We start from the raw sequence: 22,896 nt of genomic DNA on the forward strand, positions 1-22,896 counted from the left end.
GCTACACTACTGCTCTTGTCAATAGCTAGTCCAGGGAATAAGAAAAATATCTATTATGGCTCAATGAATGTGATCCAGTATGTCAGAATGACGAACACTGCTAGACTAGCATAGCATCCAATTATTTTAGCAAAAAGGGAGGAGCTGAGTTGGCTGCATGGTGTCAACGTGGGCGATAATGTCTTCATCTCTTTCCCATTTATTCATTTCGTTCTCCCCTTTGAGGTCCATTCAGCTGGTCCACTTGATCAAAAAGATGCACAGTCCTAAAGGAGTGGTATTTTATTCTAGCAGAAAGACGAGAGAGGCCAGCAGCAATTTGAGGTATTAAAATTGAATTAGCCACACCCATTTGATTTGATCATGGATATTATTAGTCTCTAATATGCTAATGTCTATGACTTGATTGTGTCTCATTTTCAGCTACTTGCTGCCTTTATTGTTATATGACACAGCCTCTTCTTTTTTATGTACTTTGATTAGAGAATCATTAGAATCAATAAGGAACGTTGGTATAATGGCTCACATTGATGCTGGAAAAACCACAACAACAGAAAGAATTCTGTTTTGTTCCGGATTCACTAGATACTTAGGAGGTACTGCTTCTATAACGTATCAGTTGTACTGTATGGTACTTGATTTTGCTATCAAAATGCATTTGATCGTTTTTAAATTGGTCATTTTGTGCATGTATGCATTTAGGAAGAATGCACATTAATGATTCACTTTTTCATATTGAAATTTCATTTTTAATCAGGCAATTAGCGAAATAAACTATGCAAAATTAAAGTGCTATACAGCATTTTAATGACAGTCATATCAGCCCAATTTATGAATTTATTCATTTATATTTTAGAAGTTGATGATGGTGATACAGTTATGGATTACATGAAGCAGGTATAATAAATGTAAATTCAGTAACTCACTATAGTCCAATGCTGTTGACTTTTAACTCTATTGAATTCTAGTTTCAGTTTCTTTTTTGCAATTTAGTTTTAGTTATTGTTATCATTCATAATTTGAACTTAAGCTTTAGTTGTATTTTTTCATCAAAGTCTGTTAGTTTTATTTCTATAGCACATGTTGATACATGTACTTAGCCAGGGTTTCCCACAAAGCATGCTAAGGGGCTAAACAGCATGAGCTTCATGAGCTGACAAGGATTAATAATACAGTACATGGCAACTTATAAATTTGTAAAAAAAAAGCCAATTTTGATCGGAATCAACTTAAATTTTCTACACAACATTAGGACATGCATATGCATCAGAAAAAAATTATAAAAATTGAGAATTCTCTCCTACCCATTTTTGATGAAATTTGACAAAAGCCCAATATTATACATTGGCCTGATTTTTGAGCAACTTTAAAAATTCAAATTAGATTGGAATCAGCTCAAATTTTCCACACAGCAAAAGAACACATACAGTATGTGCAGCAGAAAAAATTATAAAAATTGAGAATTCTCTACTTGTGATTTTTGTCGAAATACCCTGTACTAGTAGGGTCTTTGGCCTATTTTTTGAGCAACTTGACAATCCACTGACTAGAAGCTGCATCCATGAGCACTATACCAAAATCCTGTGGGAAACCCTGTTCTTAGCTCACTGTGGCCATATTTGTCCTCTTTGTAATAATAGTTACCATGTATAGGAAAGGGAGAGAGGGATAACTATAAACTCAGCTGCCATCACATTTGACTGGAAAGGCTACAAATTGAATCTTATCGACACACCTGGTAAGTGCAATGCTAACGTTCAGATGAGTAATAAATTTCTGAACTGAAAAATGCACTTACTATCAAAGCTAGGTCATATTGACTTTACATTTGAAGTTGAGAGAGTCCTCAGGGTACTAGATGGTGCAGTTGCACTTCTTGACGGAGCTGCTGGTGTACAAGTACTCCTCATTATACAAACCCACCCACCCAGCCGTGATTATAATTATTTTATTAATAAAACTAGGTTCAGACTACTTGTGTGTGGGAGCAGGCTAACAGTTATGGTATACCAAGGATCGCTTTTATCAATAAAATGGACAAGCAGCATGCATGGTAATGATGGGCCTTCTCTTCTTATTTAAGCACAATGTAACACTAGGCAACTTTGCTGCTGCCAACTTGTAGTTATATGAACTTTTGATGTGATTGGGTAGCATAGTAAAGAGAGTCTTTACTTTTGGCTGCAAATTGTTAAAAGTAGTAGCAACAAAGCTGCCCAGTGTATGTTAGGCTTCATGCACAAATTTATTATTTTTTCACAGTTGCTATAAAGCAGTTGAATCAATGGAGAATAAGTTTCATCAGACCCCAATACTCATACAAGCAAGTATTATTAATATGTACACTTGGTTGATTGTTGTGGTGCTATTATTGGTAGTATCCTCTTGGTAAAGGGAAAGAATTCTCTGGTGTGGTGGATCTAGTGTCATTGACCGTGTACATTTGGGAAGGGAAATATGATGATAGCAAGACTGTAGCGTTTCCACTAAAGTATGAAGGGATTTCAGAACTCTCTCAATTCCTAGAGGAGAATAAAGACATTGCAATGGACTCAGTATTGAATGAAGTGTTCACTGCAAGACAGAAAATGATAGATCAAGTTGGTATATTATTAGTATTATTATTAAAATTATTGTTGTTGTTGTTGTTGTTATTGTTGTTATTATTAGTTAGCTATGCATGATGACTCAGTACTGGAAGTGGTGATGACTGATGGATACCAACCGTTACTATTAAATGAATCAGCTATTACTGATAGTCTAAGAAGAGTCACATGTGAGGGCATAGCAGTCCCTGTACTGATGGGTAGCTCACTGAGGAATGTTGGGGTCACTTTACTTATTGATGCCATTGCTAATTACTTACCATCTCCTTCTGACAGAGTAATTGATTTGTGAGTTTTTTTTATAAGTTATACTGATTTTAAGTCTTTTACTGCATCATTTAGCATATTAATACTACTATATTATACTATTGTATGCATGCAGTATGTACCGTATGGCAGGAAATTTTAGAGGAAATTAATTTTGGCAAATTTGGCATTTTGATAGCCATTTGTCAAAATAAAATCCGCCATTTTGAGCCATTATACGCATGCTCAATGGCACATGGCCACAAGTTTGCCAATTTAAAATTCGCCAATCAACAAAAGTTAGCCATTCTCCAAAAGTTAGCCATTCTCCAAATTTAACTTCCTCTAAAATTTCCCGCTATACGGTATATCTAGTTATGTACTGTAGCTATCAATAGCAGTAACTGGCAGTATCTGCCCACCCTTACATGTATAAGCATTTGTATTCTCTTTGTCTTATTTATAGACCTGATTCTCTCAAGTCTTTTTATGCATTTGCATTTAAAGTAAGACTATTTATAAACCTATTGCAATAAGCTAGTAGTACTAATAGGTGATTCATGATAAAAGTCGTGGGCCACTCGTGTTTTTAAGGATTTACTCTGGATCTGTTACACCAAGCACTTTGCTGTACAATGCCACACAGGATAAGACGTAAATAAATCACTTATGTAATGATGTATTTACTATATAATATTTATAGTGTAAATATTAATGTACAATATTGACAAAATTATATACCCTATAAGGGTTTTATTTTGTTGGTATAAAATTTTGCAAATTTGTTCGGATTTGCCATTTTTGGTATAAATTTTTGTGAATTTTACCTTCCATTACCATTTTTCCTAGTGTGCCACACCTTTTTGTGGAATTTAAATTTGCGAATTTAATGAAAACGAAAAATTAGCGAAATTTATTTTTAGTGAATGTATTTATGTATTTATGCAGTGAGAGAGTGTCTAAGGTTTTACTGGCACTGGCTGATGAGTATAAAGAAATGAAGGTCATGAGTGAAGGGAACATTGCAGTCGTTGCTGGATTGAAACATGTGAGGCTCAGAAGTAATTATTATGTGGATATTAATTCAGATTTTTGATTGAAATGCCAGAGAAAATTTTGTGTAATGTCATTGATGAATTGAAAAATAGAGAGATTATTTTTGTCCAAAAAATGATAAATATATATAATACATTGTACATGTACATGTATGTTGATTGTCTGCTAGACTTATTCCATGGATGTGATCTTGTTAGTTACGTGCAGCATTACATGTGTTGAAAAGTACCGTATAGCTGGAAATTTTGGAGGGAATTAAATTTGACAAATTAGTGTTTTGATGGCCATTTGCCAGAATAAAATCCGCCATTTTGAGCCATTATACGCATGCTCAACAGCACATGGCCACTAATTTACCTAATTAAAACTTGCCAATCACCAAATTTTAGCAATTGGCCAAATTTTACTCCCTCCAAAATTTCCCACTATACGATGATACTACTGTAAAGCATCACTTATTATTAGACTATGACTGGAGATACGTTAGTCTTATCAAAAGAACTCAAAGATGACGTGTTGTCGTCAGTCAATAAGTTGAAAGCTCCAGTAATACCGCAGCCAATGTTCTTCTGTACTATAGAGCCAGACTCATCCGGACAGCAAGAAGGTATGGTGTGATTATGAATAGAATTTTTTGTTAATAAGGAACTTTTTGTGTGGAAAGAAAAACGACTTTTTAATTTTTATTTATATTTTTTTATTTTATAAACTAGATCTTGATCATGCTCTGTCTTGCATTACCCGTGAAGACCCAAGTCTCAGGGTATCTTATGATAGTGAAAGCGGACAGGTGGGTCAGTTTTAATATTGTATAGGGGGTATATTTCAAGGGGCTTCAATTTTGCTAATTATGCAGTTTTAAAATTTGTAAAAATTTTTATCTATGAAAATTATTTTTTATCATACTAATAATGGTCAGTAGAAGAAAATCACAAAGATTTTTTCTTCTGAATAGGTTGATAGGTGCATGATTTTTGTGAAATATTTTCCCAGGAAATATACTTCCTATGCGGTATATTGAATCTGATTATTTTGTTGTTTTATAGACTGTTCTCTCTGGAATGGGTGAACTTCATTTGGAGGTGACTCTTGATCGAATAATAAATGAATATAAGATATCAGCTAGACTCGGTGAACTACAGATAGCTTATAGGGAGTCACCTACTCTCACTGTTAAAGAATCAGGTATACTATTAGTATATTATTAGTATATTATTAGTATATTATTAGAATATTAGGGTATTATTAGACTAGTATATTTTAATATAATTATTTCATGGCTTTGTTATACATGTTTTATTATTATTATTATTATATTGTTATTATTATTATTATTGTCATTAAACTCAATGTCAATTAAAAATGAGAGAAAAGGAGACAGAGAGTTGCATGAAGCAAAAATAAAATATTATTATTATTATTATTATTATTATTATTATTATTATTATTATTATTATTATTATTATTACAGATCATGTAAAACGTGTACATAAAAATCAGGTCCAAGAAATAAATGTTGAACTAACTTTGTCCCCATCATCAGTGTCTGGGAGTGAGCCAGTCGTTGATATACACACGTCTCCTTTATCTGATGAGATTAGAGGGGCCATTACAAATGGAGTGAAGCTGGCCTGTACACATGGTATTTAACTATGAACTATATTATTAAATGCACTTATATTTCTTGCCATTATAGTGGGAAATTTTAAAGTGGTTAAATTTGATAAATTTGGCAATTTAGGTGTAATTTTTTTGATTGTAGTAGTACATATCTGGGAAAGAATTTTGACATTTTATTGCAATAACCATGTATGCATGTTTTCATGTTGCATAGAAACTCTGAGCTGATTCTGGTTAAAATTGGATTTTTTTACGAATTTTTAAAGTTGCTTGAAAATTGGGTCAATCCCTAATTTTGCCAAAAATGAAAAGAAGAAATTTCTCCCTATTTATATTTTTCCTGATACATATGCATGTTCTTATGTTGTGTAGAAAGTTTGAGTAGATTCCACAATTAAGAGTTTTTAGAAATAAATTTTTAAAGTTGCTCAAAAATGGGGCCAAAGACCATGTACTATTAAAACAGGGGACTTTGGCCAAATTTTATCAAAAATGGCTAGATTTTTTATTACATTTTTTGATGCAATCAATATGAAATCAGCCCCTGTAATATACTTATTATTGTCACTCAATACAATTGTTTGGCACTTACTTGTAGAGGGTTGTTTTGAAACTACCACGTACTGTAATCATAACAAGTGATGACATTTTGAAAGCTTCTCTTTCTAAAACAGTTTTGTGCAGTCGATCGCTTATCAGAAACAATAATATACACATGTATATGCATAGTTTTCACAATTCCAGCTACTCGTAACCTACTAATGTCTCATTGCATTTCTTATAGGGCCCATATTCTCATACCCAGTGATACAAGTACAGGTATCAATTGATTCCATTAGCATATCTCCCAATGCAACTCTACCGGCAATTTCGAGTGTCATAAGTCAATGTGTATCAAAGGTATATTATTACTAGTGCATGTGTCATGATGTACTGAGCTGTAGGCAATGAAGGTAGCTGGGATGCAACTTCTAGAGCCATTTATGAAACTAGAGGTAATAATTAGAAGGAATTATAATATATTGGCTGTTCCCTCTGATGTAAAATTTTTTTATTTTGTTCTAATCTAAAACATACTCAATGACACATGGCTGCAAAATCACTCGCATAAAATTCGCCATTTGCTTATGATGGAGGAATTTGACTCTAGCTAATAAATCATCTTGTACCGTATAGTAATTTTAATAATAGTTATACATTGTTTATGAGACAAGCTCCACATATTTGTTCCAATGCTAATGTTATTGTTGCTCTTCCCTAAACTAGGCAAGCTCCAAAATTCCCTTTACTACACAAACATATTTCTTTTCTTCATACACAACAGCAACAAGTCCAGAATAATTGTGTGAGCATTATCAAAAAAATAATTCTTCTTTTTTTAGATAAAAGTCCCTAATAGTTACCTCTCACCTGTACTGAGTGAATTAACGGGCCATCGAAGAGGAATTGTGTCCGACGTAAGAGATGATGATAATGATAGCAAGCAGCTGTCAGTATCCGTACCACTCTCTTCATTGAAAGTAAGCAAGCACAACAACTGTGACTATTATTATTATTATCATTATTATTATTATGTTGTTGTTTAGGGATATTCTACTAAGTTAAGGAGCATCACCTCAGGGACTGGATCGTTTGTGTCTCAGTTCTCGCATTACGAGCCTGTGCCCGAGAGGATTAGGAATAAAATAGGATCAGAATCATTTTATAATGATTTTGATGCATAATAACATTTTACACCAAACTAAATATTATGTCCTAAAACTGATTTTATTTAGTGCTCCAAACTCTGTATTAATTCATTTTCTGTATGATCATATCAATTATCTTTCTAGCCATTATAATATTAAGATATGTGCTGCCCTTATTGAGCTATTGCAGGTGTTATAGAGTTTGTTGACTGTGTTCACTCAGCCTCACTCTGCTGCTATTTTGATTTTTAGTATTTTTTATTTTACTTTTTAGTATAGTTGTACCATAGATGACGTAACAGGAAGAAAACGAAACCGGACGTGACGTCAGGATAATGGATCAATCACATCCGGTTTCGTAAAAATTTTCAGCATTGATTTTTATTTCAGAGATGTCTGCTGCCAAGAAGCGAGGAACAGGATTGCCTGTCTATCATCCTCCTGACGCTAGGTTTCAGAATGGCAACCGAGTCTACAAGATTGTAATGCTCGGCCAAGGAGGCGTGGGGAAATCAGGTCAGTAGCTCGTACCATGAAGACAGAGCTGGTTTAGTCTACAATGCGAGTCCAAAGTATCGTCTAGCCAGTCTACAAGACGATACAGTGTCTGTGTCTGTTTTAGGAAAAAGACTAGCCTTGTTAAATACATGCTAGAATTGTCTGCTAATACAGAGAGAGCTAAAGACTAAGAGAGCTCTCACAAAAGAATTTAATTAGTCCAAAAAGTTGATCATTATCACAGCCAGAGATTGTATGTTTTATGATGAGCTAACAGCACAGAGTATAGACTCTTGAACAAACTTTGTGTACCTACATTGAAACTAGCTACTGGAATTGTATAGCATACAGTTATTTATATTATTATTATTATTATTTATATTGAAAATAGACTGTTTTTCACCATGTAGCTCTGACGCTTCAGTTTGTGATGCATACATTCCAAGAAGATCATGATCCCACAATTGGTAAGGGAACAACTAGGCACTGATTCATGTATAGTATTATTATCATTGTTATTATTGCAATGTTCATTGATAGAGGATGCCTATCAAAAGAGAGCTGTCATTGATGGTACTCCATTCCTTCTTGATGTACTTGATACTGCAGGACAGGTGAATTAATTATTATTATTTATAATAGTATAAAATGAGATAAATTATAATAGTAAGAAGCATTATTATTATACTGTACATGTATTGATACTTTACCGTTCTTTATAACAACAACAATAATAATCAAAATAAGACTACACTATCAGTGCTATGATAATATAAATGTACAACTCTCCCCTCTCTTTATCTCTTTATCCATATTTCTCTTCTCCCCCCTCTCTCTCTCTAGGATGAGTTCACTGCAATGAGAGAGCAGTACATGAGAGGAGGTGAAGGGTTTCTAATGGTGTACTCGGTCACTGAGAAGAGAAGCTTCAAAGAATTAAGAAGATTCCGAGAGACGGTGAACAGAGTTAGACACTGCAACGACGTCCCGATAATTGTAGTCGGCAATAAGTGTGACCTGTCAGCTCGGAGAGAGGTGCGTGTTTTGACAATGACGACATGCACAAAATGACAGGCCATGAATGAATTTTCTTATATACACATTGCTCCTTGTGTTTTATTGTGTGCCTTGGGTGGGGCACCAGTGACAGTTGTTTTTAGCAGTTCAGCCACTAAATACATTTATTCTTGAGGCTGCGTTTACACAGCAACACAGAATGGTGTCATTTTTAAAACTATACACACTTTGAACCCAGTCTTTGCTTGTTCCTTATTAGCTAGCTCAGGGTTTCATATTCGTTTCCGTGTAAACAGAAGCATGAAACAGGCGCAAAACGTTAGGATTGCACCTGGTTTTTGTTGCTGTGTACATGCGAACATACATAGCCTTAATGACCAAATTGACCATGTCATCTAAGTAAACAAACAAAACCACCAAACGTCTCTCAATTTAATTATTAATAATTGTTTATTATTCCTATTATGTATTATTTGTACTATTAATTTTATTTATTATAGTCCTAGTATTAATTCCATTTGTTACTCCTATTATTAATTTTATTTATTGTTCCTATTATTAATTCAATTTTAGGTGACAACTGAGGAAGGGCAAGGCTTGGCTAAAGAGTTCAATTGTCCTTTCTTTGAAACGTCAGCTGCTCTAAGACTAAATGTCGACGAGATATACCACGAGATAGTTAGATGCATACAGAAGAAGGAGCTAAGGGATTACAATGAGAAGGAAGGGAGTTCAGTTCAGACTACCAACAACAAAGATACTAGCAATAGAAGTGGTGGACTCCTCTGCTGCAGTAGACCTCAGACTGATTCGTAATATCTATAAACTCCTTTAAAATATAACTATTATTATTATTATTATTATGAATGATTATGTGTATTTTAATTGCCTTCTCGCTGTCAAATTTTTATCAATTATTAATTAATAATAATAAGATTATAACAACAACAAGAGAAATATTTATTGACGTTTAGCAACAAACAACTTTTTTACACAATAATAATAAATTAATATTAAAGGCACTGCACAGCTGAACAAGTTCAATTGACCTCTAACCATTCAATAGCTTATCAATGGCCGTGTTGATATCCCCATTAGCCTCCATCAGAGCTACAAAAATAAACAAAAATACAATTACAACACATGTCGGATTCTGTTTACATTATAAGAATACATATACCACCATTCATGGATTATAAGGACACTTCAAAAGAAGGGAAATGAGTTTATTAATAATAATAATTATTATTATAGATCATTGAGCTACCCTGTGGATCATCAAGCACAAAATACATGCAATTCTTTTCAACTAATGACTCATAACAGAATGAGATTCCAGAAATAACAGAAAAAACAAAGAGGTCAGTGGACTACAGTATTAAAGTGCTGTAGCATCTTGTGTAATGTAGTGATGCATGATAAATAGCATATATTTCAGTACATGTTTGAATGACGTGAAAGGATTTTGAAATTCTTAAATATAGAACAGAAACATGCAAAACAATCAAGCAACTATCATAATGTTGTCCTTTTACTAAACAAACAAACTTTATTAATTTTATTGGTATTTTCAGTTACTCAACATAATCCCCACTAGTTACTATACACACACATTGAAGTAATGCCAGTACAGCAACACTATTAAAAATAACAAAACAGCCTTTATTAAATTCACACTTTGTTTCTCTTTCACACTCCTTCATGTACATGTACATGCCTACATGGACATGGCCATACCTTGTAAATTAGCTGTTCTCTCCAGGAAGCCCATTCCTTCTAGTATATTTAACTGAACTCGGTAACGACGAGCAAGTCTCTCTTCAGGTGACAGCTCTTCTCCCCCTCCTCCTCCTCCTCCCCCTCCTCCTGTAGTATCAGCACTAGTTGAAGGACTCTGGTTAGCTCCAGTGGCTGATTGGCTTGAGAGCATCTGTAGTAATTGTGCCATTCCAGCCCCAGGGGGAGGAGCAGGAGTGGTAGAGCCTGAAGTGGTGCTTGAAGGATTGCTAGCTGTTGATCCAAGACTATTGTAATATAAATAATAATAATAATATTTAGAAGGCTATTGTAAAATAAAAATAATAAAATAAAAATAAAAAATAAATTTAAAAATATAGACTAATAAACACAATTATTGTTACCATTAATACTTTATTATTATTATTATTATTATTATTATTATTATTATGCATTATTTGTATTATTATTATTAATTAATTTATTATTATTTATTATGCTGCTTACCCTCCAAGGAGATTGGGTGCTCCAGAACCAGAAGCATTGACCATTTGCTGATATCCTTCCATCATCCTCATCATCCCTTCCATTGCCTGAGGATTAGACATCATCTCTAGCATCTGTGGATTATTCAGCTACAAAAAGAAGAATCACAGATAATACACAAATACATGTATTACATGCTTATTAATTTCTTATACTCAAACTGTATGTGCAGTGAGCCACTGATGCATAATGGGTGTGTGTATGTATGACTATGATCAAGAATGAGAAGGTGTATTATGTACATGTACATGTACATACATAAACATGTACATGTACATACATATATGTAGTGTGCATATAAGCATGTAGAGCATACATGTACATGTACATGTGTATAAACATGTAATACAAATTTTTAACAAATTTAAGACTATACATGTACACATGAAGCTTACCATATGTTCGGACTGTTGTACCTAGATAATCAATGAAAAGGAAAAATAAATATAAATTATTTATCAATACTACATCTATCTATCATTATTCTTTCACTCTTAAAAGCAATAATGGAGCACAAATGAATTTTTAACTACAAGTCATTGCCAAGTTAAGCGATTTATTTGGCATTACAATGAAGCAATCTTAAACTAACAAATCAACAACACATAAACAGTCACAGTCACACACACACACATATAGAGCATAGAGCAAAGAAGGGAAAGAGGATACACTTACAAATGATTTGGTATACCCTCGATAGTTATAATAATCATAATTAAGAGCATCAAAAGTAATTTATACCATTCATCCAGTAGCGGTATAACCATAGCTTACTAATTGTGTATGTACTACATCTACACAACTTTATACAAATCTTGTTAAGCTACTGTATACAAGTTCTTTCTGGCCCTCTGTTTCTCTCAATCTCCCTTCCCCTTTTCTCTTCTCTCTCTCTCTCTCTCTCTCTCTCTCTCTCTCTCTCTCTCTCTCTCTCTCTCTCTCCCCCTCTCTCTCCTACCATTCTTGAGAGTGCTTCAGGATCATTGCCCACTGATTGTCTCAGACTCGGCGGAAGGTTTTGCATCATTTGCTGCATGAAGGCAGGGTTCCTCATCATCTGTAGCATCATCTGACGGGTCTGTGGGTTCTGCATGGTCTGCATGTACATCTCCCGATAGGCGGGGTTTGAGAGCATGCTCAGACCACTAGGGGGACCAGAGGCACCACCACTTCCAGCCTATAGAAACAAAATGAATTTGTATAAATAATTTTTAAAATTGTCATTGATTATTAATATAAAATTTGGCATTAATATCTATTTTAAAAGTTGTATTTTGCAGGGTGTTTCTGCATTTTTAATTAATCATAATATTATTTAAAAGAATTAATTAATAGTAATATTATTATAAAATTAATATTTATTAAGCTAACTTGAGCTCCAGCCATCATCTGAGCCAATAAATTAGCTTGACCACTCCCACCAAGAGGCGTGGCTGCATTTTGACCACTCCCACTACCACCAGTGTTGTTGCCTGATCCAGAACTAATAACAAATGTAAAGCAAAATAAAGTTTATGCACCTACCACAACAAAACAACATCAATTACTGTACCAGTAGCTACTTATTATAAAAACACTATTTAATAATTAAAAGCCACTTGCCTTTTAGCAATAGCAATACATTACACATGCATTAATACCGTATAGCTGGAAATATTTGCTGGAATTTAATCTTGCGTTTGCTGGTCATCGTAAAAACACACAATTTAATTCCACAAAGCATTATAGGGAATGTGTGCATCAACAGTTAACAGCTTAACGCCTGCAAAATTAAATTCTGTATGCATTAAAATTTGCTCTTTTATTAGTACAAAATCGCAAAAATAAAATTCCCACAAACTTTTCTAGCTATACAGTATAAGATTAGCATTATACACACAACCTTTAAAATTATGAGCAAAATTTGTGTACTGTATACCTCTGATTTCCAGAATTGCTTCCTCCAGTAGCTCCACCCCAAGGATTAGGCAGGGGACTAGTGTTAGTAGTGCCTGGTGGAGCAGCAGGGTCAGGCTGTGGAGGATCTAAAAAATACTCATTACTCAAAAAATTGAAGTCGGAGTTGGCTCAAACTTTCTACATAGCATAAGGACATCAATATGTATCAGAAAATGTAATAAAAATTTGGGGTGATTTCGGAGCCATTTTTTGAAAAAAACCATGGGCTATAGTTTTGGGTACTTTTCAGAAATTTGGAGTTTTTAAAAAGTGGTCATGACTCAAAAAATTGAAGTTGGAATCGGCTTAAACTTTCTACATAGCATAAGGACATCAATATGTATCAGAAAATGTAATAAAAATTTGGGGTGATTTCGGAGCCATTTTTTGGAAAAAAACTATGGGCTATAGCCTTGGGTACTTTTCAGAAATTTGGCATTTTTTAAAAATGGTCGTAACTCGAAAAATTGAAATTGGAATCGGCTCAAACTTTCTACATAGCATAAGGACATCAATATGTATCAGAAAATGTAATAAAAATTGGGTGTGATTTTGGAGCCATTTTTTGGAAAAACCATGGGCTGTAGCCTTGGGTACTTTTCAGAAATTTGGAGTTTTTAAAAAATGGTCATAACTCGAAAAATTAAAGTTGGAATCGGCTCAAACTTTCTACATAGCATAAGGACATCAATATGTATCAGAAAATGTAATAAAAATTGGGTATGATTTTGGAGCCATTTTTTGGAAAAACCATGGGCTATAGCCTTGGGTACTTTTCAGAAATTTGGAGTTTTTAAAAAATGGTCATAACTCGAAAAATTAAAGTTGGAATCGGCTCAAACTTTCTACATAGCATAAGGGCATCAATATATATCAGAAAATGTAATTATAACTTGGGGTGATTTTGGAGCCATTTTTTGGAAAAAAAACCATGGGCTATAGTCTATGGTTTTTTTCCAAAAGTTGCTACTTTTTAAAAAATGCCCATAACTTGAAAAATTGAAGTCAGAATCGGCTTAAACTTTCCACAAACAAGTAGCATAAAGACATCAACATGTATCAGAAAACACAACAAAAATTGGTATCATATTTAGATGTCATTGTCAAGACAACTCAAGTCTTACTTTGCTGTCCTTGGAACAAAGCTGCAAAAGGATTGTTCTGTATTTGCTGTTGAAGCTAAAAATAAAATAATCACAATACAAAAGAGACATAAATGAGCTACAAATACAAAGGTACGTGCATATAACATTAATATGATATCCTAATCCAACATAGAGATAGTGAACTAATAGCTTACTGTCTCTTGAGCAGCATCCATCATAGGCTCCTGTATCTCAGAGTACATCCTAGCCAATGCATTGAAGCCACCAGGGAGACTCTACAGTAACACACAATTAAATATAGTACATATAATATTAAATATAAAATTAAATATAATACATACATGTATACTATATCCCAGTTCAGTTTGGGACGGAAGTGGAAGCAGCTGCGTGGAATTTGAAAAATGTAGCTACGTCACAAAAATGACGTATTTTAATGATATTCATAGAAGAATGGCGGCTGTGTTGTTTCACTCTTAAAACAGTCTTGCTGTTGCTGATAAGCAGTACAACAGCTACTGGAGTCAACTAGTCTTCATAAAGGCCATCATTATCAGAAGATCTTGCTCTGTTAGCTTTTTAAAACAAGAATTATCAGTTTGCGCTCTCGACTACATGTGCTTATGTAAACTATGACGTAGATAAACTGTCATAAAACGTCATTTTGGTATGCCATTGGGTTTATAGGGAGAACCCGGTTCTCAGGGTTCCCAAGAGCTGAGAGACCCAAGATTTTACAGATTTTGATGGACTTTGGCGACTAAGAACCTGTGAAAGTTTCATCCTTATCCCACATTCCTATAAAAAGTTATTCCAGTTTTTCTTGTCCCAAACTCAACTGGGATATAGTATATAATACAACATAAAATTAAATATGGCACATACGTGTACAATAGAATAGAGAATTAAATATGGTTACAATGTAGGATTAAATATGGTACACATAATACAACATAAAATTAAATATGATTACAATATAGAGTTACATGTAAATTATACCATACATAATACAAACACAATAACTAATAATTGTAATTAACTACATGCAATACAATATGCCCATTTATATACAGTGCATGTAATACAATAGGCTAATGTTGTGTGGGTATTCACTTCAATATTAGATAACTGCCTGTCCTGTGATCTCATCAGCTCCCTCATGGCACTGGGATTTGAGGCCATCTCCATTGCCTGTCTCATCAGGTCAGGATTGTTCAGTATATGAGAGAGCTCAGGATTACGCTACATAAAAGATACAGTATATGAATTATGATAATTTTCATCCATAAAAAATATACCAAATACTATACCAATTCCTACTATACACAATGTACATAATACAGTGTAACTTCTATATGTACTGAAACAGCTATTTTGTGAAGTTCACCAATTTAAACTAACTGTTAGTTAATTAACATCCATTACGTAATTAATTTACCACCCAGCACCTAGTATTGCATGTACTTTACAGTATTGTGATTTGAGCTATTGGATCACTGCAGCACTGATGCAGTTAGAAGATATTAAAAAATTAGCCATGACCAACAAGAAGATCTTAGTAAAAAGGTGCAGTCTAGTGATGAAGAGAAACCAGGCAGGAGAGTGAAGAGGATGCAGAAGATAAAGAAAACCGACCTGTTTTTAATTATAGTGGCTCTAAAGTGACCCTTAGGCTGAGTTTACACAGCAACGCAAAAAGGATCGTTTTAGGAAAAAATATATATATACATATTCAACACGTTTTCTTTTCCATAGAGTTATATCAAGATTCTATCAGGTTTTCATTTGTTTCTGTGTAAACAGAAACATAAAACAGGTACAAAACTAGACGGATCACATCGTTTTCATTGATGTGTAAACCCAGCCTTAATTTGCAGTTATTGCTGTTACGTTTAGAATTTTGCACTAAAAGTGTCAATGATTGTGTAATTGTAAGCACTGGGTTTCCATGCTATTTGGAACTATCACTCAATAGTAGAAAGTAAATATGCATGGGTTAGTTTAAAATAAGAGGACACCTTTATAATGAGGACATTTTGTAATGTCCTAATTGGTACAAAGTCTACAAACCTATACAAAAGTACCTCTGAAATGAGGACACATTTGTATTAAGGACAGGTAGTGTGGGCCTAATGGTGTCCTTAATAAAGAGGCTACACTGTACATGTATTAAGGAGAGGTAGTGTGGGCCCAATTGTGTCCTTAATACAGAGGCTACACTGTACATTAAACTACTTATAAACCTACCTCCATTAGCTGCTGCATCTGTGGATTACTAGTTAGCACACTTTGTAAAGCATCAGGATTTGACATAAAACTCTAAAAACAAAAAAATCATAATAATTAGCAAAAATTTAATTGTCTCTTCCCCAAAACGATGGCACATAAAATTACTAAAAATAACTAAAAAATTAGGCTCCTTCTTATCCCCTACCCTCTCCCACCCTCCCTCACCTGCATCATTGGTGACTCAAGGATCTGGCGCATCATCTCAGGATTAGCCATCAGCTATTCAAAATAAATTTTTAAAAATTAAAATAATAATAATAACAAAACACAAAATAATACCTGTTGCATCTGACCCTGCATGTCACCAGCTAAAATAAATAAATAAACAAATTATAAATAAATAAAAAAATAAAAATAATTAAATTCAAAACTCACGTAAGCCAGCTCCTCCTCCACCAAACATTGCAAATGGATTTAGGGGCGGGGCTTGAGGCAGGCCACTCCCCCCACCAGTCCCAGCTTCACTAGGGGCAGTAGATGACTATTAAATAAATGTAGTATAAAATAAAAAATCATTTTGTGTTTTTTTACATTTGTTGACGTTCCACTATTCTGACCAACAGGAGTAGCAGCAGAACCTTGGGCCTGTCACAAAACCAATAAACGATACTATAATTCAATAAGTACATGTACATGTACATGTATAATAATAACTGACTATTAGAGATGTACATGTAAAGCACAATGTAGACTACTATTCACAATGAAAAACAAGGGAACGAACAATACCATGTACATGTAGATAAGATATACATGATGTCATTAATTACAGGATGTACCTTTCCTGGTCTTATCACTAAATGGACTGTTAAACCAGTCTTGACGAGTCCTAAAATGAAATATATAATTGGAATATAATTAATTTCAATACAAACCATGTGATTCCAAAGTTTCCTCATCCTTCAGTATCTTTCCAGCAAATATCAAACACAGTTCACCTTTGTTCTCGTCGCCAAGCTTTTCTTTAAGCATTTCCTTTAACTATTATATATATATATCACACAAAAGATGATAAGTACACATACAAGCATGTGCAGTTTCAAAGATTTTTAAAGGTTTGTAACACGTAACGAAGTCAGACACATACCTTTCCAACGCTTTCGGACGAGAGTATATCAATATCTATCTTCTGCTTGGTAGATTTGACGTGGACTGTTATCTTTGATTCTTCTTGATCAGCCATTTTGGTATGACTTTGGTATGAACACACCTCCATTCAACACGTGATTCCAGTTAATTAATGAGCCACACCCTTTGCCTTCTGCAGATCATCAGCAACGCACAGAATGTCTGCAGAAACTCAGCTCCCATTGATAAAGGTAGAGAGAATATTTGCGAGAGACAAGAAACCAGAAAAAGCTGAGAATCGATTAGTATGGGGAACACAACTCAAACTGTCCCAAGAAGACTCGCATTTATGGAAATTAAGGGCATCTAATTCACGTACAGCCAGACCTTTAGGAATGTTACCCCATAAAAGAAAGGGAGAGGAATGGAAAGGACTGAGTCTCCTTGCCTCTGAGCGCCTTTATCCTTTACAAGTGTTGCAGAAACCACAAAAACCAGTTGCATCTGGTCACAGACCCAGCAAACCACTTCCTCAATCTTTAAGACATCATCAACAGCAGCAGCAGCAGCAGCAGCGAAATCCACAACAGCACAACCAAGAGCATGAGAATCAACAGAATCCTAGTGTACCTCTACTTTCTTCCTCTCCTCCTCCTCCTCCTCCTGCAACCTCTAATGAAGGATCTCGAGCAGTTATATCTGCTAGTGTTATTCGTAGAGAAAAACCTGCTCAGTCAATGCTTCGCTTTCCAGCCTCAAATGTTGTCAAACCTCTCAAACAGGTTGTTATCGAGGATGAAGAATATTTAGATGTGCTGGCTCAGGTTGACATGCGTCATCTGTACAGCAGTGAAATAGAGAGCAAAGATTTATTGCAAAGGCAGCAAGAGAATTATTCAATCTTTGGGCCACCTCCAAGTATTTATCAAGACTCATTGAACTACAGAGAAGCTAAAAATAATTTAAGCAATGGAAGCAGGAAACTAGCTAAATGGGGAAGGTATGTTCAGAGAGCAGTGATCTGCATTAATACACATTAAAATAAAAATATTAATCATTTACTTTACTATTCTAATAGAACTAATCCTAATGGGTCTGAAATGCTAGAGTATATTAGTTTCACTGGTCAATCTCATCTTAATTATCGTCACTTTTCCTCTGACATTAGAGATGGAATGGATTATGAGCCATGTGAAAGATGCAGGCTTAGAGGAACAAGGTAAACCAATTTATTAATCAATTTGTATATGAAACCAATTGTATACTATATATAGGTGCTCCCATTGCATTGCAATTAGAACTGGTGGTGGATACATCATATTAGATGGATTGTCATCTGATAGTCAATTAATGAGAAATAAAGGATATAGAAAAGGTATGAATCTGTTGCTTGCAAGTCCTTGATCATATGCAGCCAAAAATATACAAACATTTATTCTTTGCAGGTTGGGAGTACAATGGTGGAAATGGTAATCCCAACTCACTCAAATCATTCTTGAGAAGAAGAAAGGGAGGGGATGACTCTGAACTTAGTCAATCAAGTTTTCAGGGTGATGGTGGTGAGAGAGGTGACAATGATGGAGAAGGATCGGGACATCTTTTGCGACGATGGCATGACAGACGGGCTGAAGACTGGGATGGAGGAAGAGGAAGTGGTTTTGGACTTGGGGACAATACTCACAAACTACATGCTGGAGCAGGAAATGAGAATGGATATTCATTTGACGATAGAGACAAGAGAAGGTCAGTTAACTCCTAATATTATATACATGTAGCTATTATTAAATCCATTTTGTAGATCTAATGCATTAGGGAATCAAAAAGGTAATAGCTTCAGCAAATTCATGGAAACTTTCATGTAAACCATCATATGATTGTATAGGACTTTCTAATGATAGCTATAAAGACTTTAATCAAGGCTCCTCGAATAATTTGGAAAGAAACCGTCTTACTTCTGGCCGGCAGAGAACAAATGAAATGGATGGAGACTATGATGATTCTACAAGAGATCATGCAAATCGTGTTGGTAGTTCACGGCCACGATCTTCTGCAAGGAGTCGCATGCCAGGCTCTGCAAGAGAAAGAGGAGAAAGTGGAGGAGACAGGGGAAATAAGAAAATAAGAAAACTTGATGATTTTGATGAAGATGGAAAAGATATTAGTTTAGAGGTTAGTACAGAGAGTAATACATTACAGGAGCTATGGCAAAAATGTGCTTTAGAAAACAAGCAGCAGGAGTAGGAGGAAAGAAGGTGACAGTGATGATGAAGATGATGAGAAAGGAAGAGGAAAGAAGAGATCAGTGTCCAGCGCTTCTGGTCGGGGCAATAAAGACGGTAGTGATCCGGTAAAAATATAATTATGAAGAAAAATGATTATGAAGCTAAATTAAAATTTTTAGAGATCCCGAGGTAATATTGGTAGCAGGCACTTGGGTCAAGTGAGAGAAAGAGATGATGAAGATGAAGACTCTGGACGAAGCCATGGAGACTTGTAAGATTTTAAAACTTGCACATGATTATTTATTAACAATAATCATTGACAGATTGAAGTTCAAATCAAAACGTGACAATGTAAAAGTGAAGGAAATTTCACTATTAGAATTAAAAGGTAACACAAGAGCATCAAAATAGGCGTATTGATAATTTATATTAATAATAATTGCAGGGATTGACCCATTGGATTACTTAGCGAAATATTGCATCATTGAGTAAGCTAATCTTGCTAGTAATCTTGCTTAATCATTGATTTCTATCTGTTTGCAGTCAAACAAAAGTACCACACTATCAACAAGTATTCAGCAATGTTGACAGGGATGAGGTACTAATGTTTAAAATAATGGTCACAATAATCATTATCACAAATATTAGGATGAACATATCACTGTACAAGAACTAGACTTTGCATTGAGAGCTGTCAATTATAATTTGATATCTGACAGTGAGATGAACTACATCAACAGCGTATGTGACACTGTGACTCTCACATATAAAGCAAATGATTTGCATTATTTTTTTAGATACTGGAGCTTGCTGGGAGATATGCTCTTAATTTTCAATTATTCTCACTCATTGCTGCACTCTCAGAGAAAGTCGTGGCTCTAGAGTACGTCATAGTTATTTAAAATTTATGCCTTTTTATTCTTTTTTCTTAGAGACATGGTGAAACGATTAATTAATACAATGGACTTTGAGGCACTGGAAACGAAAATGAAAAAATGCAAAGTAACTAAGCTTGCTAGTTACTAGCTTTTACAAGTAATTCTCTTCCATTTTTAATAGGAACTGTTCTACTTACTAGCAAATGACAAAGAAGGAATAGTGACAACACGTGATCTAGCAGTTGAGCTACAAGCAGGAGGTCTGACACAAGAACACGTTGAATTTGTAAACATGACTTAATAGCCATACCAGGATAATAAGTGTGCTTCTATAGGTAACAGACAGATTGAATTACGAAGGACGTGGCACTGTGCAGTTCTTAGATTATCTAACCTACGTCCCGCTGTTTGTTGAGATACATGATAATATTAATGACAATCCTTTAGACTTTTCAAGAAACAGATGAGAGAAGAGACAAAGGAGGGAAAAAAGAAAGAAAATCAGGGCTTGTTACAACACAAGTATCGCCTGAAATTTAAATAATAATAATAATAATGATAATAATAACAGTATTAATAATTAGTTATGAAATTTATGAATATTAACTAGAACTGGAGAAGAGTTATTACGATTTCGAAGCTGGTTCCATGTAAACTCCCTCCTACAATAATAATAAAAATAATATAACTAGCATCAGAATCCTTTCTCTACTCACCATAGCTTTCCAAAGGTTATTATCGCTCACATATTTATGGCCTGAGATCTCGTGCTGCCCTTCAATCGGTCGTCCATAAGTGTGACCAGTTGAATGCAAATATCTATAAAAACAGCATCATAATGCATGAGCTTAATAATCTATTAATAGTAACACAAAAACTAACCCTAGTCTATAAATACATGTAGCGTTTGTTTAGTTTATATTAATAATAAACTAAACAAATACGTTCATTTGTAAAAATTCTGCACTAATTGATCCAGAATGGCATAAATTATAAAAATGCATACACCACACACCACGCATGCACATATCTTGAGTACTACAAAAATCTGCGTATGTAGTACGTACATCAATACTCACTAATAAACCATAACAGTAGTACAAAGCTCTAGTCTCAATACATCAACAATGTAGTACTACCTGTACCATATACAGTATACAAGCCAGGAAATAAATAGTGTAATGTGTATGCATAAACTTATGCTAAGGGGATTAGCTGTCATGTACAAACAGGATTAGAGATTAGATGTCAAATATTATAAGTATACAAACAGGAATAGATGTACATGTACATGTAAGTACACAATAACTGAAGAGCTTTAGTGGACTCACACATTAGTGTCTTGATGCTTAAACCTCACGTAACCATCACGCCTCCAGTAATCGTCTGAGCATTCCAATATCCAATTATCACCTAAAGAGAGGAAGATATACAATTTTAAAAACAGGATTGATTCACTTTCAGTATGAACTTGTAAAGGACAAAGCAAATATACAAGTATGTACATATGCACAGTTATAAACACCTGCTTCCTTACAAAGGCTACAAGATGTAATAATGGGCTAATGAATGTACATGTACTCTGTACTGATAATAGTTCCATTGAGAAATTAATAATAATTGACTGTACTAACTAATGTAAGCATGTATATGTACCTGTGTCTCCACCGTTCCCGTCACCAAAACCGCTAACTTCTTGATTACCAGAGAGGGGGGAATTAAAGTGATGACTATGTAAAAATTTCTGGGTACTCAAGTGTTGTAGACGAAGCCCTGAACCACATTTAACTGGATTACTATTAAAGGAGGAGGAGAGAGAGGGATCAATGCAAAGAGGAAAGGGGAAGTTACCCTCTTTCACAGATCTGGCCATGAGGACCATGGACAATCCAGTAGCTGTTGACATCATCAGCATTGGTTACACCAGTGATGCTCTGTACAAAAAATAATTTATATTAATCATTGATTGCTAAAAATTCAAATTTTTCTCACCTGTTGTCCAGATCCAGAGCCATACTTAACGTCATGAGAATGAAGACGAACGTTTGACTTCTTGTGGAGTAGCTTTATTACAGACTTACAAGTAACATGCTGAAAACCTAAAGAACAAGAACGGGGCGAATCATGAATAATAACGTTCCTTGCCCCGTGAATGAACGTACCGTCTAAGTAGGCACCTGGAACAAAACATAACAGAAACAATAATACATAGCGAATCATGTTTATTGTTTAAGAGACCCTTGGCCCTTTCCCTATCTCTCTTCTCTTCAAAAAGAAGACACGTCAAGTTCGTCAACGTGAAACGTCAAGTGGGCGTGTTTAATTTAGACCACGCCTTCCACTAGAAGTGTGGGTGTGGTCTCCCTCTCTTAATATAGTGT

The 22,896-nt window shown here is 34.6% G+C and overlaps 5 protein-coding genes across 8 annotated transcripts; 3 read left to right on the forward strand and 2 right to left on the reverse strand.

Annotated features, from left to right (window-relative positions):
• The first annotated feature begins 130 nt into the window (after nt 1-130).
• Nucleotides 131-7,366, forward strand: LOC100637761 (ribosome-releasing factor 2, mitochondrial-like). Of its 4 annotated transcripts, XM_019999455.1 has the most exons (20): nt 132-324; nt 484-596; nt 857-897; nt 1,654-1,738; nt 1,811-1,899; nt 1,965-2,053; nt 2,263-2,323; nt 2,379-2,600; nt 2,671-2,894; nt 3,319-3,358; nt 3,406-3,506; nt 3,801-3,900; nt 4,374-4,515; nt 4,622-4,698; nt 4,955-5,093; nt 5,380-5,550; nt 6,313-6,428; nt 6,473-6,523; nt 6,911-7,048; nt 7,115-7,366. In XM_019999455.1, the coding sequence occupies exons 1-20, from the start codon at nt 158-160 to the stop codon at nt 7,250-7,252; spliced, it is 2,304 nt and encodes a 767-aa protein (XP_019855014.1). In that variant the 5' UTR covers nt 132-157; the 3' UTR covers nt 7,253-7,366. The 4 variants fall into 4 exon arrangements, with proteins under 4 accessions (XP_019855013.1, XP_019855014.1, XP_019855016.1 ...); XM_019999454.1 differs by having other exon boundaries at nt 131-324; nt 1,811-2,053; nt 2,263-2,327; XM_019999457.1 differs by lacking the exons at nt 132-324; nt 484-596; nt 857-897 and having other exon boundaries at nt 1,652-1,738; nt 1,807-1,899; nt 2,263-2,327.
• Nucleotides 7,367-7,577: 211 nt separating this feature from the next.
• LOC100637886 (ras-like protein 2) lies at nt 7,578-9,701 on the forward strand. Its single transcript, XM_003388318.3, has 5 exons — nt 7,578-7,732; nt 8,125-8,181; nt 8,255-8,328; nt 8,558-8,749; nt 9,305-9,701. The coding sequence occupies exons 1-5, from the start codon at nt 7,609-7,611 to the stop codon at nt 9,545-9,547; spliced, it is 690 nt and encodes a 229-aa protein (XP_003388366.1). The 5' UTR covers nt 7,578-7,608; the 3' UTR covers nt 9,548-9,701.
• LOC100638011 (ubiquilin-1-like) lies at nt 9,649-17,569 on the reverse strand. The gene is made up of 18 exons (XM_003388319.3): nt 17,435-17,569; nt 17,223-17,328; nt 17,127-17,176; nt 16,879-16,932; nt 16,723-16,828; nt 16,627-16,655; nt 16,513-16,566; nt 16,306-16,377; nt 15,172-15,300; nt 14,253-14,333; nt 14,077-14,131; nt 12,933-13,038; nt 12,386-12,497; nt 11,973-12,191; nt 11,410-11,430; nt 10,976-11,103; nt 10,469-10,755; nt 9,649-9,841 (listed from the first exon to the last, which is right to left on the reverse strand). Exons 1-18 carry the CDS (start codon nt 17,561-17,563, stop codon nt 9,783-9,785), a joined length of 1,797 nt encoding a protein of 598 aa, XP_003388367.2. The 5' UTR covers nt 17,564-17,569; the 3' UTR covers nt 9,649-9,782.
• A 20-nt stretch (nt 17,570-17,589) lies between these two features.
• On the forward strand, nt 17,590-21,115 carry LOC109583927 (uncharacterized). Its single transcript, XM_019999459.1, has 16 exons — nt 17,590-18,415; nt 18,494-18,634; nt 18,690-18,790; nt 18,861-19,158; nt 19,214-19,239; nt 19,298-19,584; nt 19,637-19,762; nt 19,817-19,908; nt 19,961-20,025; nt 20,083-20,125; nt 20,181-20,235; nt 20,286-20,378; nt 20,435-20,520; nt 20,570-20,639; nt 20,697-20,801; nt 20,851-21,115. The coding sequence occupies exons 1-16, from the start codon at nt 17,634-17,636 to the stop codon at nt 20,980-20,982; spliced, it is 2,502 nt and encodes an 833-aa protein (XP_019855018.1). The 5' UTR covers nt 17,590-17,633; the 3' UTR covers nt 20,983-21,115.
• On the reverse strand, nt 20,940-22,819 carry LOC100636627 (stromal cell-derived factor 2-like). The gene is made up of 7 exons (XM_003388308.3): nt 22,678-22,819; nt 22,508-22,614; nt 22,367-22,449; nt 22,172-22,311; nt 21,847-21,928; nt 21,232-21,334; nt 20,940-21,177 (listed from the first exon to the last, which is right to left on the reverse strand). Exons 1-7 carry the CDS (start codon nt 22,733-22,735, stop codon nt 21,142-21,144), a joined length of 609 nt encoding a protein of 202 aa, XP_003388356.1. The 5' UTR covers nt 22,736-22,819; the 3' UTR covers nt 20,940-21,141.
• Nucleotides 22,820-22,896: the final 77 nt, after the last annotated feature.

The sequence above is a fragment of the Amphimedon queenslandica genome, unplaced genomic scaffold (assembly GCF_000090795.2).
Source record: "Amphimedon queenslandica unplaced genomic scaffold, v1.1 AMPQUscaffold_13267, whole genome shotgun sequence".
Classification (NCBI taxonomy): domain Eukaryota; kingdom Metazoa; phylum Porifera; class Demospongiae; order Haplosclerida; family Niphatidae; genus Amphimedon; species Amphimedon queenslandica.

Bases quoted from the DNA above. Each gene is read 5' to 3' on its own strand.
- LOC100637761 (XM_019999454.1), top strand. From the start codon at position 158: ATGGTGTCAACGTGGGCGATAATGTCTTCATCTCTTTCCCATTTATTC. The intron at 3,359-3,405 runs GTAAGACTATTT...TAGTACTAATAG, and splicing joins TTTATGCATTTGCATTTAAA to GTGATTCATGATAAAAGTCG. The intron at 4,699-4,954 runs GTGGGTCAGTTT...GTTGTTTTATAG, and splicing joins ATGATAGTGAAAGCGGACAG to ACTGTTCTCTCTGGAATGGG.
- LOC100637886 (XM_003388318.3), top strand. From the start codon at position 7,609: ATGTCTGCTGCCAAGAAGCGAGGAACAGGATTGCCTGTCTATCATCCT. The intron at 7,733-8,124 runs GTCAGTAGCTCG...TTCACCATGTAG, and splicing joins AGGAGGCGTGGGGAAATCAG to CTCTGACGCTTCAGTTTGTG. The intron at 8,329-8,557 runs GTGAATTAATTA...CTCTCTCTCTAG, and splicing joins TACTTGATACTGCAGGACAG to GATGAGTTCACTGCAATGAG.
- LOC100638011 (XM_003388319.3), bottom strand. From the start codon at position 17,563: ATGGAGGTGTGTTCATACCAAAGTCATACCAAAATGGCTGATCAAGAA. The intron at 16,567-16,626 runs GTATTATTTTGT...TATTTTGAATAG, and splicing joins TGCAGGGTCAGATGCAACAG to CTGATGGCTAATCCTGAGAT. The intron at 10,756-10,975 runs GTAAGCAGCATA...ATATTACAATAG, and splicing joins GCACCCAATCTCCTTGGAGG to TCTTGGATCAACAGCTAGCA.
- LOC109583927 (XM_019999459.1), top strand. From the start codon at position 17,634: ATGTCTGCAGAAACTCAGCTCCCATTGATAAAGGTAGAGAGAATATTT. The intron at 18,635-18,689 runs GTAAACCAATTT...TACTATATATAG, and splicing joins TGCAGGCTTAGAGGAACAAG to GTGCTCCCATTGCATTGCAA. The intron at 20,640-20,696 runs GTAACTAAGCTT...CATTTTTAATAG, and splicing joins CGAAAATGAAAAAATGCAAA to GAACTGTTCTACTTACTAGC.
- LOC100636627 (XM_003388308.3), bottom strand. From the start codon at position 22,735: ATGATTCGCTATGTATTATTGTTTCTGTTATGTTTTGTTCCAGGTGCC. The intron at 21,929-22,171 runs GTACATATACAT...TCCTCTCTTTAG, and splicing joins CGGGAACGGTGGAGACACAG to GTGATAATTGGATATTGGAA. The intron at 21,178-21,231 runs GTGAGTAGAGAA...TTATTATTGTAG, and splicing joins ATAACCTTTGGAAAGCTATG to GAGGGAGTTTACATGGAACC.